We start from the raw sequence: 18,746 nt of genomic DNA on the forward strand, positions 1-18,746 counted from the left end.
ATTAATCAATCCGGCCATTGCCAAAACCGGATTGGTTTGATCTGTAGCCTGCAAACATCCCTCAAAAGAAGATTCAGTGGGATCTTTGTTAATGTGAAGATGGCAGATGGAGAGAGTGATGGGCCATTATTGCCCTTCTCTGATCCTTTATACCTAAAAGCTGCTCTGCTGGATCCTTCATTTGGCACCATGTGGTTGACCCATGATGTCTTGGTCCCTGAAAATACCAAGGAGGCTGTGTCTGCCATGATTAAAGATATGTTATATAATTTTACATTAACATGTCAGGACTAGGCTGTAAAATCAATACATGGGTGCTTATTTTAAATTAGCCATAACCTGTGTTATGTTGGTACTGTTTGTTCTCTCAGTATTCAATACATTTATACATTTTGTGATTTCTATTTTTGCTTTTGCTTACTCAGACTTGATTCTCAAGGAGGCATACAAGACTACACCAGTCCCTTCCACCATGTTGAACTTGCAAAACCTACAATAAAATCTGAGATTTCTCAATGGTAATCGAAATGCATTGCAGTTAGTCAGTTTTCATTCGTTTTTATGTTTTAATAAAACATTGCTCTTAATAAATAAGCACCCTTCAGGATTATGTGAACACTGTCAAATAGAGGAATCAGTAGAACATGTGATTCTTCACTGTCAAAAATACTCTCGAGAGCAAGAAACATTAACATTTGACATTGAGGTATGGACATTATTTGAAAGAAACTGGATTGATCAATAGAGTTTAGGGAGCAGGGAATATATATATATATGTATTATTTTTTTATTAAATAATTGTATTTTTTTTTTCCTCTCTTTTTTATTAAGAGTAGGAAAATAGTAACATAGTTATATGCATAGAAGCTCCAACATAGTAGGTGGTGGTAATGCACCATAATGCTAGTGCCACCCGCCATAAAACGTAACAAAGAAGAAGAAGAAGAAGAAGAATGCGTTTGCTACTTTCCCATTGGAAATAGTTGGCAACACTGTTTCCCTCATTGAGAGTTTCAGCGACGAGTCTTCTGAGGTGAGGAGAGCAGTTCACGGTATTTCTCATATTTACACTCAATCACACACACTTTATACAGTTTGATTAAGCGACAGGCTCATTTCTGTATTGTTTTCATCGATCACAGCGATACTTGTGCGTCTTTTCTGGCGTCTTCCTTCTGAAATAAACATTTAGTGCAGCAGCAGCGAGCATGAGGAGGATATGTTGAGTTCATTCAGACCTGAGCGAGTTTGTGTTCGTGTGTGTGATTGTCTCGATGTTTGCAGTGAGAACTGTTACTGAATGTCAAGAGTTTAAGTTTGAGATCTGTGAGGGGAATTGATGGGAAACGATCTCAAGTGTTATACTGATAAGTTACTTTACGTTGAGCCTATAATGAGCAACGTCAGACATTTAAAATCAACTCTTAAATGTTAATATTAATAAATGAATAGTGTTTTACTCTTGGAACAATATTGCTTTGTGATGCTATTTATTTTTAAACGTTTTATGATCATTGTCAGTTTCAGCGCACATAAAATGTAATATTTTAATGATTTAAGTAATAGGCTATATTTAGATTCAAATGTACATATTATGCTAAATGTAGTTATTTATCTGTAGAGCAGTTTTACAGGCTTTTATCATCTATACTGACTCAAATAATGTGTTTTTTTAAAAGCAAACACTCAGAATAAAGTGAGATGATCTGCTGATGATCCTGAACGGCTTGTTGAATGAGTGTTGATAGTCTGAGGCTCATCAATATTAACAGATCTGCTGAAAACACTCTTTATTTCATGACAATAGTTCCTGTTTTCACCTCATTTATTATGCTGATGTCTTCAGATCTCCTGTAAATTGACACTTAAAGCTTTATTTATACCTTTATTTCTGTTTATGATTTTAACTGTTTTTCTTAACATGTATTTATATTAGGAATAATTAAAATTATTTATTCTTTTCTTTATTTCTACTTGTATTTTAACGAAGAAGCAGAATAATGTTAGGATTATCAATAAAAATAATTAAAAATAATTAATGAACTGGCTTCAATTACTGTACGATGAATAGATAGACAGACATAAATGCTTAGAAGTGTCATTTATTATTGAAAAATAAAATAATTATTATTTATTATTGATTTTTTTGGCAGATCAGCTCCTCCCAATGGAATACATCATCAGTGAAGCTCCTCTCAATGGAATACATCATCAGTGAAGCTCCTCCCAATGGAATACATCATCAGTGAAGCTCCTCCCACTGCGATTCTCCAATAAATGCTGTAAATTCCCATCAGCTGCAAGTGAAGACGAGCATCAGAGCATCAGGAAGAGCTGAAATCTGCAAAGACTGAGTTTATTAAAGAGGACAGTGAGAACATGAGTGATCCAGAACCCTGCAGAATGAAACACACTGAAGATCCTGAAGAACAAAGAGGTTGGTGTTTACTCTTCATTCATTCATGATGCTGAAGAACATTCATGTTAGAAACATTCAAGCACTTCATCACATTTACCGTATTTTCCTGACTATAAGTCGCTCCGGAGTATAAGTCGCATCAGTCAAAAAATGCGTCATGAAGAGGAAAAAAACATATATAAGTCGCACTTGAGTATAAGTCGCATTTATTTAGAAATTTATTTCACAAAACCCAAGACCAAGAACAGACATTTAATCTGGAAAGGCAAGTTATTTAACTACACAGTAGCACACAGAACAACAGGCTGAGTAGGTGTCCGGTATGTTAACGCAATACATTAACAGTTATTCAGCTACACAATAGCATAAAGAACATATACCTGGGCTGAATAGGCTAAATTAACATAAGCCAGTGAGTCCAACAAGCAAGTTACCAGTAAACAAGTTCACTAAGCTCCCGCGATCTCACTCCACATCACTGAATCCATTGAATTTTCTTCATATGGTGTCGCTTCTGAATAACTCCTCCAACTAGGGCGCCCTCTCGCGGCTGTAGACGGTAATGTTTTCTCTTGGTTCATCTCAGTCTGAATTAATTTTGATATATAAGTCGCACCTGAATATAAGTCGCAGGACCGGCCAAACTATGAAAAAAAGTGCGACTTATAGTCCGGAAAATACGGTAGATAAACAGTTCAACTATGAAACGGTACAGAATGTTCTGGGGTTTATTTTTAACAAATGGTCAGTAAAGGGAGGTTTGAGACATGTTTATATTGATTGTCAACATCAGATCAAGCTAAATACTATTTTAACTGTTTTATTTTACATTTATTTTATATCTGGTTCCCAATTTGCAACAATGTTACCAGCATTTTAGTCATTTTCAGTATAGTTTACTAAATTATTTTTTTAGGAATAATCAGTAAACACTAAGTTACTGATGAAGTTGTATTTGTCAAATATCATACAAGTTATTCATAATTATAGAGATTCTTCTTCTTATAATAACCTAGGTAACAGGGTTGATGAATGTGATCAACGTAGCGGTGTGCGATATTGACAAAAAATGTCAGCTCAATATTTTTGGGGATTTTGCCGATAACGATAATCAGATTTGTAAAATATTGCACTCAGGAAAAAAATATGTATGTAAACTAGGGCTGCATCTAACGATTATTTTTGTTGTCGATTAATCTATCTGATTTACTTAATTAAACATTTAATCCCACCGGTCACAATAGTGACCGTAAAAAAATGTTTAATTCCTAAGGCTATAAAAATGTTACTGAATGATCTATCAATGGATTTCCAGCAGATATTGAAAGAACTAGATGTACCGCATGGCGGTACAAAATATGACCGCCGCTCAGGCCTGCACTGGCTTTCCACAAAAATAAATGACGTGGAGCAATTTGGCTGTATTGCGTGTTTATGTATATACCTAAAAAAAGTAGTAGTATGTGCATGTCTGTCTGTATGTGTGTGTGTTTGTGTGTGCGCATGTGTGTTTGTGTGTGTGTGTGTCTGTGCATGTGGATTTGTATGGGTGTGTGTCTGTGCGTGTGGATGTCAGTGTGTGTGCATGCTTGCGTTTGTTTTTATTCCTGCATGTGTGTGTGTGTGTGACAGTGTCATCCTAAACCAGCAACCCTTCGCTCAACACCACCATCTACAGGCCGATGAGTGTACAGTCACTAAATGTGCACATAAATGAATTTATTTTATACCCCCCCATGGATGAAATTCTACGAAACTTAGCATACCCCCAGAGGATGTCAAGTTAATCATACACATGAAATATGGTGCAGTTCTGAACATCTCCACTGAAGATAGGGGCGATTAAAGCAGAATAATATTGCATTTTCATTTTTTATGGGAGGGGCGCAAATCACAAATGAGTGATTATGGGCTAGGTTGATGTGGGCCCTTAAGAGCAACATACCATAAAAATGTCGTTATCCTCGGTTCCACGGTTCAGGTAGTTATTTAGGAAAAACTGAATTTTTTGGTTCTGGGGGGGCCCAGCGCGGGGGGGGAGTGGCCCTCGGGGACCAAACAAAATTTTTCCGTAAAAGTCTAGTGGGGCTACATGCTCACCAAATTTCATGTTCCCCGGTGTTTCGGTGTCCCTGGTATCGTTGACGGAAAATTCAGTAGATTGACAAAAAAAAAAAAAAAAAAAAACCTTTGACAATCCCTATATGACCGCTTTCGCTAGCTACGCTAGCGGCGGTCATAATAAAGGGGTCTCAATGAAATATGTGCAGTGTCGCATGTTTACTGTAAATTTTCACATGACCAGAGCTGTTTATTTCCTGTTTGCGCCAAGAGAAGAGGATGGCAGCAAGAAAGCTGTGGTAAAGTATGTTAACATAACGATAGGATATAGATTTTTGGTACACATCATGTTTAAGGTGTCTAGTATTGATATATGCATTTGCAATTACTCAACTTTGTTTAATGTGGTCATAGCACTCACAAACATGTCAACGGCAACAATAGTGACCGGTGGGATAACCCATTGTATCTACATACTAATACACATAGGCTAACTGTTCTACCTTACTTTCTACCTAATTTTACACACACACACACGGTCACGTCTAGGGCTGCAACTAACGATTATTTTGATAATCGATTAATCGGACGATTATTTTTACGATTAATCGATTAATCGGTTTATGTACTTATATTTTAGTTTTACCCATTTTTCCCCCAAGTAAATTATTAACAAAGGGTCTTTATCATTCAACATAGACTTTTTAGAGATTTTAACCATTTTGCATTGTCATATCCTCATCAAAAACATACCTGGAGTTGTTTTATTATGTGTTAGTAATCCTTTGTCGAACTCTTCTGCAATCAAAACACTGACCCATACGTACTCTAGCAAATTTCACAAGGAGATTTCAAATAATGTTTTCACCATGGCAGTCCTTTGGGCTCCTAAAGTAGTTTAACATCCCGAACAAAGCTTATTAATGAATCTTGCAGAACATATTTTCACGAAGAATAAGAATAAAACAGAATACAGTTGCAGTAAATTGCATTTTATTTATTTATTTCCTGTAAACACACAGCTTATACCTGGGAAACAGCTTTATAGCTTATGCTGTGAAATCAATTAGAAAGTTGAAAGTAGCTCAACTTTATGGTAATAAGCTATGACGCGGTTCAGCGGCAAACGCCAGCAACCAATCAGAATATAGACGTCCTTCGCGCTGGCTGATTCCGGAGAAACATATACGATGTAAACTTTCGTTCCTACCAAAACATTAGTTCCGAGAAAAAAGTAATTAATTGCAGAGTTTAACCACCATAGAGTGAAACAAAGTGTATCATTTGCATGTGTTTTTAAGTCCTGTCAGCTTGACAGGGCATAAGAACGAGCAGAGAGAGCCCCGGCCGCGCGCGCGCACTCACCCGAGCTCTGTCTTGCTCTCTCTCTCCCTCGCGCATATTAATCAAAATCAATTGATACGATGGTGTCGAAAAAAAAACTCTCCAGTGATGAAATGTTTTCTTTGTTGACAAATCTTGTGCGATATCCTAAACTGCCGAATGCTGCTTCGTTCGATTAGTTTTATCTTCTGCTTTTTTCTTTCTCGAGCTCCACTGCCGCCTGCCTCCGCCATCTCGCTGAATGCTGCACAGACGCTGTGCGGGAAGCATGTGACACAAAACAAGGCCAGCTATTGGCTATTCGCTACTTCTCCTGCTGTACTGGCTGAGTAAAACCTCCGGTGGCTCATTACTGCCACACTTTGGTCACCGTAGATTTAAATATGCACGAAATGAGCCGCTTACGGCAAATAAAATGAGCCGCTTACGGCAAATAAAAGTTATTTAGCAACTAATCGATGACTAAATTAGTTGACAACTATTTTAATAATCGATTTTAATCGATTAAATCGATTAGTTGTTTCAGCTCTAGTCACGTCTCTTCTGATGTCTGATTTCCACACACACACACACACACACACACACACACACACACACGTAGTGTTTTCATGTTTTATGGGGACTTTCCATAGACATAATGATTTTTATACTGTACAAACTGTAGATTCTGTTCCCCTACACTAACCCTATCCCTAAACCTACCCATCACAGAAAACTTTCTGCAATTTCACATTTTCAAAAAAACATCACTTTTTGGATTTATAAGCCGTTTTCCTCATGGGGACCAAAAAATGTCCCCACAATGTAGGGTTTACCAGGCCACACACATGGTCACGTCTCTTCTGATGTCTGATCTCCACACACACACACACACACACACACAAAAACACACACACACACACACACAAACACACTGCACAGGTCAAATAGACCTATATTAAATCTGTACAATGGTTGATACAACGCAGTATCCCACCGGTCACAATTGTGACCGATCATAAAACACACTTTCACACATTTTTCCATGAAAATTTCTAAAAATTATGATTGATTGTTTCAAATGGATACTAATGACACATGATTTGGATATTTTTGTGTCTGGGAAAAATTTGGGATTAAATAGGTTAACGTGTCCATTAACTTCTCTGAAAATGCACTTGTTTATCTGCAAAAAGGTTCACATCCACTAGATTGCAGCCTAGGCTACTGTTAATGTAAATATAATGTTAGTCATTTGTTTTTAAAGTCTACATTAGAGACCTGCGAGGGATGGATTTCTCCCTTAATAATTCCTAAAAAACTGACATCTCAGTTCATCGCAATCTCACAAATCTGTTATTATCAATGAATCAGGCTGCACAATGAATCTTTCATAATATCTACACTTTGTTTGCTATAATCAGATGATTTGCCAGTATGCAGAATTCAGCACTGAACAAAAAGTCCATTTTGAGAGGTGAGGGAATTCTATCTTAAAGGAGTGTTGGAAAGTTTTCTTTCATCAACGCAAGACCAGGAGACAGTTGGGATTCCGTTCAACGGAAGTTATTCTTTATTGAGAACTCCGCTGTACGTTGCTGTAGTACTTCCAACATGATCTAATCTAACATAACTTTACATGGTATCTTATAGGCTTTTTAGGAGGAGGGACTTTTGGGGGTGGAGACAAATTCAAACAAAGCATGTAAAGGAGTATACAGGTTAAGGTAACACCCTAAACTATGAGGGTCTGGCCAATCCTAATTAAATCAGCATAAGGCTCCAAGAGCCATTTGGGTCCGAAAGCCATTTGCAGAACAAAAGGTGAATCATTCGTGTGCTAATCCCATCAGTCTGAGTGAAACTGGGGCTCGAAGAGCTATTAAAGACAATAAGGAGAAAACAGGAATTGCAACTTTGCTGAGATCTTAACCTTAAAAGCTAAAATCAGTATTTTTCACTGTGATGTTATGCATGGAAGCATATCTGAAATAAATTGGTAAATTTGTAACTCTTCAGGAGACATATCATGCTTTTAAATCGTTCCTTTTTACATATAAATCATACATTTGTAGTCTAGATAAAGCGGAACTGCAATGCTTGGGTCTGAATTCCTCATTATTATAGCTCCACGGGCCCCTTTCCTGATGTGCGTCTGAGAGCAACTCGTTTTGGTGCGGTCTCTTTAAATACAATTGAGACACTTCATACCCCGCCCCCTCTCCAGGTTGCAGAGGTTCAACTCCACCCCGTTCGGCCATTTTTGTAGTTTGATAGCAGAGATACGATTATCTAGCGGCACAGAAACGTTTTATTCACACGTTATTAATAAAATGTCAACAACGGAAGACTTGTCCAGCCAGCCTTACATGTTCGATCCAGAGTCGGAGCCGGAGCGAGATGAAAATGAAGACGACGATCCTGCAGAACAACGTCTTCATATGGATGTATCGCAATGGTGTGTTACTGTATTTACACATGAAACTTTGGTCTTCCGACCTTTTACCACCGTGTCGATTTATTTTGATTAATATGTGCGAGGGAGAGAGAGCAAGACAGCGTCTAGTTTGGAGACGGTGATGTCTTGTTTACACTTTCGCCTGGCTCCGAAGAGAGAGAGAGAGTGTGTGCGCGCGACCGGGGTCTCTCTCTCTCTGCTCGTTCTTTCAGTTAAACATGCGCCCTGTCACAAGCGCGGCAGTTTATCTACATTAGACGGTGTAATGAAGCGTGTGGGTTACTACATCCAACAACCGAACATTTTAACTTGCCCTCTCGTAACTTCTTCATCCTTTAGCTTGGACTACAAAATTGCAGCGAGAAATAAAAATGGCGGATTGCTGGAAGTGTTGGGCCGGAAGTCAATGTCCTTATTTGGCAGTTCCGCTGCAAATACTGTGACGTTATTATTCAAAAAACGTCATAGAGAACAGAAAAATCGGAACAGGTTGAAAAATATGACCAAAACAGAATATAAAGATATCAACGAAGCACCTGAAGAGAATAATTTCAACTTTTCTGCACTTCTAAACACTCCAAATATACAACAAAATGCATTTAAGGGCTAAAAAAGTGGATTTAACATGATATGTCTCCTTTAACTGCATCTGATTGGCGTTAAAGAAATCAACACGTATGTCTGTGATTGGCTACATTGTTCAACGCTGCAAACATGTTATAAATGGATAGAGACTCTCGCCTGTAAATCGTTTCTATTTTGTTTTAGTTGTTCTTGTTGCTTTTGTGCAACAGATGAATGATAATTTATTCGTTTTTAGATGTTCAATTTATAGATAATTCTATTTTGCGCGAGTCCCACGAATCGATTTTAAAGGACAGTTTCTATTTGGACACGTATTAAAAGTTTTTTTTTTTCTTTTCTTTTTTCTGTGATGCAAAGACAAATTTTAGCATAACAATTATTATTATTATTATTATTATTATTATTATTATTAGGCCTATTATTATTATCAATGTTGAAATCAGTTGTGGTGCTTTATTTTTTGGGAAACTGTGTTTTTTTTAAAGGATTCTTTGAACAGAAAGTTCATATTCATATAGATTTTTTAAATAGATTTTTTTTTTAACAATGTTAAAGTTTTACTGTCAATTTTTTATCAATTTAATGCTTCCTTGCTGTATGAAAGTATTCATTTATTTTGAAAAACTACTGACCCCAAACTTTTGAATGGAAGTTTGTTTCATTACTACATTTACACTACATTTATTAATTTAGCCTACACTTTATTGACATTTGAAATTAAGAAAATGGTGCAATTTATGTAATATGAATAAATATAATATTGTTTCAATATGTGTAGGCTATGTCACGATATGTATCGTCAGGTTCTTATACCTCAAATTAAAACCCAGTGATGTCCGCAGATCTTATGGTAACAAAATAAATATGAAACTAAGATTATTCCCTGTATCATAAAGAAGAAGAAAAAAAAAAAAAAACATTTATTTTGTGTTACATGATCCTAATGGTGTTGCCTACCGTACCTCTATGAACAGTGCTAATTCAGGCTAAGTAGCCTATACACTGTGACGAGCCAAAAATAAATAAATTATAATAATAATGATGATGATGACACATGCAAAACAGAGAGAAAAGACTACCATAATATAATAATTATTCATGGTTTGCTACAATTACATGATTTCTGGTGTGATAGCCTGTATTGGGGATTTTGACCGTGATCCCATGCAAGTAGCACAACATTAGAACTGCATCCCATGCAATTAGGCCTATACTATATTCCTATAACCATTTGTGTTTGTGATTTTCACCGCTAATCCACTTAAATCATAACATTAATCGTGTAGGTCAATCACAATCCCTCACGGAATGTCCCCACCACTGGTGACACGCAGTGATCTGATATCTCATTGTTTGGGGTTACCATGGCGTCTCAGAACATTGGAGTATCGGCGAGCCTATCAGGGATGAGTTCCCTAATGAATATTCATGAGTCTTCCCCTACCACCCTGCAAAAAAAAAAAAAATAGCCATCAGATCCGCGGGAGTGCAGGTCTCTAGTCTACATGTGCATACACAACTTTTAAAAACTGGCAAATGCACTGAAAGCTTCGTTGACAGATTTAAGTTGAAGTTATAAATTAAAGTCCATTTTATTGTCGCCGAATGGGGCATAGTTTGCATAGTAAACAAAGCACCTTTCTGTTCGGCCGTAGTTTAAAGTATTCCCATACTTTGGATGATCGTGGTCTGTCATTTTCAGCATGAGCGGGAGCAGAAGCTGCCATTACTCGATATTTAAACGTACTAATGAATGACGTGTCGACGCATTTCATGTCTGTTGATGTATTTTCATAGTCGACGTAATCGATGACGTCGACGCGTCGTTGCGGCCCTAATGTAAACAAAGTCTACGATTTAAAGACTAAAAGGTAAAATAGCCTTTATAATATAAAAGTCACTAGAACAGAGGAAACAGGCTTTCAGCAGCTTGAACATTTTTTGCCATTAACTGCGTTTCTTTGGATCTACATGCGTTTCAAGGTGTGTGATAAAAACACCAGCCTGTCCACAGCATCTGGCTTGAGAGCTGCACGGTGACATGTTACAAGTCAAGTCATCTTCATTTATATAGCGCTTTTAATAATGTAGATTGTTTCAAAGCAGCTTTACAGAGATAAGCGTATAAATTAAGGTAACAGAGAATGTTTTGGCTTTATAGCGGTTCTTTAATAAAGTTATTTTCCAGCTAAAGTTAGTTTTGATCGATTCGCTTCCGTCGCAACGATCATTTGTTATTAAAGGAGAAGTTCACTTTTAAAATGAAAATTCTGTCATCATATACTGTCATCATAGGAAGATATTTAGAAGAATATCAGTAACCAGACAGTTTTTGGGTCCCATTGACTTCCATAGTATATTTTTTTCTTTCTATGGAAGTCAATGGTATCTAAAACTGTCTGGTTACTGATATTCTTCTAAATATCTTCCTTTCTGTTCAGCAGAAGAAAGAAATTCATACAGGTTTGAAACAACATGAGGGTGAGTATATGATGACAGAATTTTCATTTTAAAAGTGAACTTCTCCTTTAAATTAGGGGCCGCCAAGACGACACCATTCTCTCTACACAAACTTTAAACGCGATCCTGTGAGAAACGCTGATGGCGTTCACATCCGCATTAATAATTGTTTCTATAGTTATGTGCGCTTGAATATATGTGCACAGGTTTTTAATTCCCTTCAAACCAAGCCTAAACAAACGCTTTATCTGTAGAGCGGTAAAGGGATCCTCCATAGGGAGAGACTAGTTGGCACTTCAGCACTGCTTTGACATCGGGTCCTATCAAAACCATTCAAATTGCTCCTAAAAAAGACAACATGCGCTTTTCGGCAATATGCGGCTTTATTGCGGTTATTGTCATGCTTTCCGTCAGTAAATGACAGCTGCTTTCTGGCAGAGCGGGAAGGAAGGATTTGCACAGAGAGATACAAAGCGTGACCGGTTTGAGGGTTTCTGATTGCATAAAATAATAAAAGAAACAAACAAATTCATGGTGAATGAAGTGGTAATGAATGAAATGAAATTTAATATTTTTTTTCTTTCATGTCAGATCCGATGGAAGAGAGAGAGGAGAGTGAAGAACTGAGTGAAGTGAAGGAGGAGAGTGAAGAACTGAGTGAAGTGAAGGAGGAGAGTGAAGAACTGAGTGAAGTGAAGGAGGAGAGTGAAGAACTGAGTGAAGTGAAGGAGGAGAGTGAAGAACTGAGTGAAGTGGAAGAGGAACATCATGTCAAACCTGGAGGAAAACCTTTGAGTCGCTCAAAGACTAAAAAGACATTTTTAAAGAAAAGAAGAGCCAAGAAATCTTTCACCTGCACTCAGTGTGGAAACAGTTTCGCACGCAAATATGGTCTTGATGTTCACATGAGGATCCACACCGGAGAGAAGCCGTTCTCATGTGATCAATGCGGCAAAAATTTTTTTAGTTCATCAAACCTGAAGAAACACCTGGCAGTTCATATGAAGAAGAAGCCGCATTCATGTTCTGTGTGTGGAAAGAGTTTTTCACTGCTGCTATATTTACATACACATGAGAAAATACATACTGATGTGAGAGAGTACATGTGCTTTGAGTGTGAGAAGACTTTTACTACAGCGGCCAAGTTAAAACGGCACCAGAGGATCCACACTGGAGAGAAACCTTACAAGTGTTCACACTGTGACAAGAGATTCAGTCAGTCATCACATCTGAGATCACATGAGAGGATCCACACTGGAGAGAAACCTTACAAATGTTCACACTGTGACAAGAGATTCAGTCACTCATCAGCTCTGAGATCACATGAGAGGATCCACAGCGGAGAGAAGCCGCACACGTGTGATCAATGTGGAAAGAGTTTCTCTTTTAAAAGTGGCCTGAAGCTACACATGAAGATCCATGCAGTGGAGAAACCACATCACCTCAGTCTGAGATCACAGTAGCTCATCTTTATGTGCCGAGAAACATGTTTTTTCTAAGTTAGTTTCCCAACAGCCATGACGATCGACAGGACATTTTCACATTAACACGAATGTTCGGCACCAAATTCACATGAGGTTTGTCTGTTCAGTCCAATGCAAAAGAAAAATGTCAGTAAATGCAGTGTCAATCTCTGACAGTAGGTGGCGCTCATGGAAAAACGGAAAAAACAACAGCGCTGCGCAACTTTCTGGCCGTTTCTCAATATGCGTTCTTCTCTGTACTTGTGTTCTTGTGGACTTGTGAAACGTCATCAGTCGCTGCCCAAGTACTGTCCCAATACACAAGTTTTGCATTTTGGCAAGAACGGGTAAAAATCCCGGAAGTGTTCTTGACACGCCCATTTTACAGAGGATACAGAGGATGCATCGGTTGGTAACTTGTGTGAACTTGACGGCAGAAATATTCCAGCATTCATTTTGGCATTCGAGGAAAGAGAGGCAGGCGTTTTTCTACAATTTCCCACGCTATTTCATCACTAAATTCACTTCTGAGAACATTTGATGCGAGAAATCAACTGTGTAGATTTCAAATATTGGCATTTTCACGAAAATTTATGGCGAATCGAAAATGTGCTCAAATGTTTTCGGAAGTGAGAATCTCCATAATGATGAGATATGAGATGAGATATACTTTATTGTCCCCGAAGGGAAATTTGTTTTGGACTCTGTCCATTCCATAGCTTTACAGAGACAACACAAAAAAAAGACACAGTACAAAAAGAATGAGCATTTCATATACGTTTACGTATGTATAGTAGTAGACACATTAACGCCTTCCATTGGCACTTATAAAACTTTAAAACTGTTACTTAATTAAAAACTGGCATATTGCACACAAAAACACACAACTGATATATTGCACACTCTCCATATGGCCTACAAAATACAAAACTGACATATTGCATACTCCATAGCACCCATTAAAATACACAACTAACATATTGCACTCTCCCTAAGGCCCATAAAATACACAATTGGCATGCTACACACTCCATAGTACCAATAAATACATAACTGATATATTCCACAAGGCCTATATAATACACAATTGGCATACTGCACACTCATAGTACCCCTAAGATTCACAACTTATGTATTGCACACTCTATCTGGCCTACAAAAATCCACAATTGACATATTTCACATTCTCTATGGCCTAAAAATCGCACAAATGACATATCACACACCTCAACAACCAACATATTGCACACCCCAAAAGCCTACAGATTGCAAGAAGAACACATTACACACACCTACATATTAGAGTTAATGAGCTTAATAGACATAGGTAAAAAAAAAAAGAGTTTTTATAACGGTTTAGCCTACATTTAGGAACTCTAAATCTTCTACCAGATGGTAAAAGCTGAAATTCTGGATGAAGAATGTGGGTCGGGTCAGAAACTATTTTTTGTGCCTGTCTGATAACCGACTGCTCATAGATTTTCTGGGGGGGCAAATAGTTTTTGACCCCCATAATCTTCATAGCTGTCTTTACTTGACAAGCGATCTGTGATTTTGATTGTACTGTCAGGTTACCATACCAGCTTGTAATACCATACTTTAAAATACTCTCTAATATTGCATGATAGAACAACAACATACATTTTTGTTCTACTCCATACAATCGAAGTCTCCGTAAAAAAATGCATCCTCTGCTGGAGTCTGGAACAGACCGTGTTTACATGGTCCTTCCAGGTCAGTGCATTATCAATATGTACACCCAGGTACTTGTAAGAGCTAACCTGAGTAATGGGTACATTAATTACTACAGGTCTGGTATCGCCAATGGCTTTTGGGTCAAACACCATCTCCTGAGTCTTAGTTACATTTAGCACAAGATAATTATCATCGCACCACTGAACAAATTCCTCAATTTCTGTATGATACGCGGTTGGACTTTTATCTTTATGCATGAGGCCAAGGATTGCTGTATCATCGGAGAATTTAATAATGTAATTTTCGGTATGAAGTCTAAGGCAATCGTTAGTATATAATGTAAAAAGGGCTGGCGAACTGACACAGCCCTGCGGGACACCAGTGCTGATCGGCCTGGGCTCCGTAAGAGCATTATTCACTTTAACCTGTTGAGTACGGTTTGTTAAAAATGAAAAAATACCAGTTAAGAATAAAAGAATTAACATTCATGTGTTTCAGTTTCTGAATAAGCATATAAGGCTGTAGAGTGTTAAAAGCCGAACTAAAATCAACAAATAAAAGGGCTTTAGGGTCTTCGAGGTGTTTACTGACCAGATGTGAAATGCTATTGATAGCATCGTCTGTGCCGCGCCCCGGCCTATAAGCAAACTGAAACGGATCCAAAAATGCACCAACATCTTGTTTAAGAAATGACACCATTATCCTCTCAAAACATTTCATAACAATAGAAGTTAGCGGCTAATAACAGCAGTGAATATGGACAAGTTTCTTGTTTCCTGACAAAAGTTATAGTGGGATACAGATTTTTTCATACTGTATTTTTGACCTGCCAAAATACGTATCCCCCCTCCAGAATCTACAGATGATGGCCTATCATCAAGTGTTTTATTGTGTGAATACTGTACATTATGTCTAATAACAGCAGTGAATATGGATAAGTTTCTTGTTTCCTGACAAAAGTTATTGTGAGATACAGATTTTTTTCAGACTGTATTTTCGACCTACCAAAATACGTATCCCCCCTCCAAAATCTACAGATGATGACCTATCATCAAGTGTTTTATTGTGTGAATACTGTACATCATGTCTAATAACAGCAGTGAATATGGATAAGTTTCTTAGTTATAGTTAAGTTATAGTGGGATTTTTTTCAGACCGTTTTTAATCCTGCTATAAAAATATCCCCTCTCCATAATGCACAGATGATGACCTATCAACGTCTCCACTTCCATTGGCGCCTGAAGAAAGCAAGGAAAGCCCCCCACCACCCATCCTCACCACATTCTACAGAGATACTATAGAGAGTGTTTCAGTCAGCTGCATCACTTTCTGGTGTGGGAATTGTACGGCCTCCGACCGCAGCGGATAGTGAAGACAGCTAGTAAGATCATAGTAACTGCACTCCCACCAATCTATGACATCTACAATGCTCAGTGTATTTGGAGGGCCGTCAGCATCATGAAGGACTCCACACACCCACTTCACCCTTCTACCCTCTGGCAGGAAATACCAGAGCATCCGCGCTGCCATCACCAGATTATGAAACAGTTTCAGTTTATTCTCAACACTCCTGCAAAATGAACATCAAACACTTCCACACACCAGAACACTTATACCCCCCCTTTTGCATCTAGGAATTCTTAAAGCTTAGGCCTTAACTTGAAGTGAGTCTCCAGTACACTTTCAGTTTTAATGTATAATAGGAAACACACAGTGGATCCTGTATCCACTTTCTTCATCACTTGAATGTACAAAATATACAGTAAGACAATAACTTTGGCCACTGTTTTTGACATGCTGTTTACATACCAAGTTTTATTTTATTAATCAATCAATTATTTTAATCTGCAATTATTGTATTATTAATCAATATATTGTAAGCTATTTTTCAAGCAAAATAAAAAAGATAAGAAGACACAAACTTGGAAGGTGTGATGTAATACAACAAGATGTAATGAATAAATTCCTCCAGAACAATAATGTGTACAGAAAACTAAGGAGTACAAGCAGTACACAGGAAGGCGGCATCTGTTGGTGGGCCTTGAACGCACATATGGTGGAACCACCGCAAACAAATGTCACACTGAATCTGGAAAACAAATTATTTGGATTTTTGGGTAAGAGGCTGCAAATTTTCATTCTTGTGCAATTGAAGGTATATTTTTAATATACAGTAATTCATGTGGAGATAAAAGAATAATAGAATGTTTGTTAGTCATGGGTAAAATAGAAGAAATAGAATAGAAAAATCCAACATAACAATACAAGAAAATTCTTGATAACTTTATAACAAAACGTATTTCATTTCACATTTCTTAAGTTTGATTTACCCAACTCAAGTCTGTCTCAGGCCCTTCTGACCCACAGAAGTGACATATGTTTGTCAGGTCATCTTCGAAACAAAACAAAAATCACAGAGCATGCATCTATAATTCTTCATTTTTCACACTAATACTTTTTAGGTAAGTATGGAATAATTCTGATAGCTGCATAAGATGTTTTACAGCAATTATAAGGACAATTTATTTGTATTGCTAAAACATCCCCTGATATCTTATTACTCACCAGTCTCTAGGAGAAGAGTGACAGCGATTTGCAGCCTGTGTTTGATGATAGCCTCTTTCGTAGCAGGAAAATCTACTGTCTCATTTTTCAAAAGTTCTTCTGCAAACTGAAAAATAAATGTTTTGACTACATAAAAAAAATCATGTTACAGAGATATAAATCTACTGTCAGTGAATAACTTAACTAGTCTTAACTAAACAATGGTCATATTATAATGTGAGGGTGAGGACACTGCTCTGAATAGTAAACATACTTTCAAGGCAAAGACTCCACACGAGGTACCGTCCGATTGTTTGGGATGTGGGACTGTGTCGCATGTCCACCTTGAGACATTGCATCCCTTGTTTCGCATGAATGCCCTGAAGAAAGAAAATAACAATATAAAAAATATTATGATTTGCAATTTTGTCACACACAGTAGGGGTCAATGCCACCATGGATTTTTAAACCGTACAAAAACAAAAGACTAATAAAAACTACTAAAGATTCACATTTATGTTGTCACATTTGTTTTTTTGTTAGATTCATAGCTTTTCACATCTTTATAGAGCTCCTCGGTGGATAGGTGATAACTTGTGGGCTGTGTAAAGAATGACAAGCTCTAATGGTGGCTAAAATCCTGTGCTGCCAACTACTCCTTTTCTCTTTTATGATTATTTTGTTAAAATGTTATAATTAAGTTTTCTTATTGACAGTGGACATACTAAATTAAATGTTGAAATGTTAATAATGCTGAAGTTTAATTTTTACAGCTATCCTTACCTTGTTGTTTCAAGACATGTTTTGATGTCTTGCTTAGACTCTCCCAGTGGATCCAGGAACAGGGACTTCCTTTGTTGTGGGTAGATCACCTTTTTTCATGAAAACAAATGACACGTTAGTTCTTTACTAAATCAAGCATAAATCAACATATTATGGCAGTGCATTTTTCTTCTGTGACGTAATTTACTTTTATAATATGCGTATAGTAAATTTTACCGCTAGTGTCCAGTGGTGATGATCATTTATAATTCCCACAATGATATCGTACTCCAGGGGTTTCATCTAAAATTTAACAAAAATTATTGTGGTATTTGAATTGTCCATAAAATATGGTTTAGAAAAACTTGAGGGTGAGTAAATGATGACAGAATTTTCATTTTTGTGGGAACTATCCCTTTAAATGTTTTTAAATTATTTTAAAGCATGACATTTTATTTATATTATTTAGCTTTATTACAATGGGAATTTGTAATTAATCTGAATAGTACATCAATGAGATCCTTTATACCAATACAGACCTTGAGTCTTAGAGTCCTTCTTTTCCAAATTGATGTCATTGCAAATGAATCAATGAATGCTGCCTTTGTAGTATTCTGGGCATTGAACTTACGCACCAAGACCGCTAGATATGCATTAATTGACTGTTGAGAAATTTTAAACAAGAGATTATGATAGAATTATAAAACAAATACATTGAGAGCTACAGTTGATTTACAGAACAGTTAAAACTGTACATACCTCACTTTCCAGCTCCATGTTCGGACCAAGTAATTGAATATCCCAGTAAAAATTATTTGTAAGCCCCTACTCTAGAGAGGAGGACATGGGCATTCTTTCCTACCCAGGCATCCCGTACATCTGCCGAAAATAATGAATAAAGAAGTAAAATAATAATAAAAATATCTAATAAATCGATGTGGAAAATGTAAGTAGCAAGCAATTAAAATGCAATCGA

The 18,746-nt window shown here is 37.1% G+C and overlaps 1 protein-coding gene across 2 annotated transcripts; it reads left to right on the plus strand.

The window, feature by feature from the left end:
* The first annotated feature begins 928 nt into the window (after nucleotides 1–928).
* LOC311078975 (uncharacterized protein) lies at nucleotides 929–16,352 on the plus strand. Of its 2 annotated transcripts, none has more exons than XM_084108063.1 (3): nucleotides 929–1,033; nucleotides 2,154–2,437; nucleotides 11,898–16,352. In XM_084108063.1, the coding sequence occupies exons 2-3, from the start codon at nucleotides 2,380–2,382 to the stop codon at nucleotides 12,767–12,769; spliced, it is 930 nt and encodes a 309-aa protein (XP_083964189.1). In that variant the 5' UTR covers nucleotides 929–1,033; nucleotides 2,154–2,379; the 3' UTR covers nucleotides 12,770–16,352. The 2 variants fall into 2 exon arrangements, with proteins under 2 accessions (XP_083964189.1, XP_083964190.1); XM_084108064.1 differs by having other exon boundaries at nucleotides 939–1,052.
* Nucleotides 16,353–18,746: the final 2,394 nt, after the last annotated feature.

This window comes from Abramis brama (assembly GCF_963993115.1).
Source record: "Abramis brama genome assembly, chromosome: 1".
Classification (NCBI taxonomy): domain Eukaryota; kingdom Metazoa; phylum Chordata; class Actinopteri; order Cypriniformes; family Leuciscidae; genus Abramis; species Abramis brama.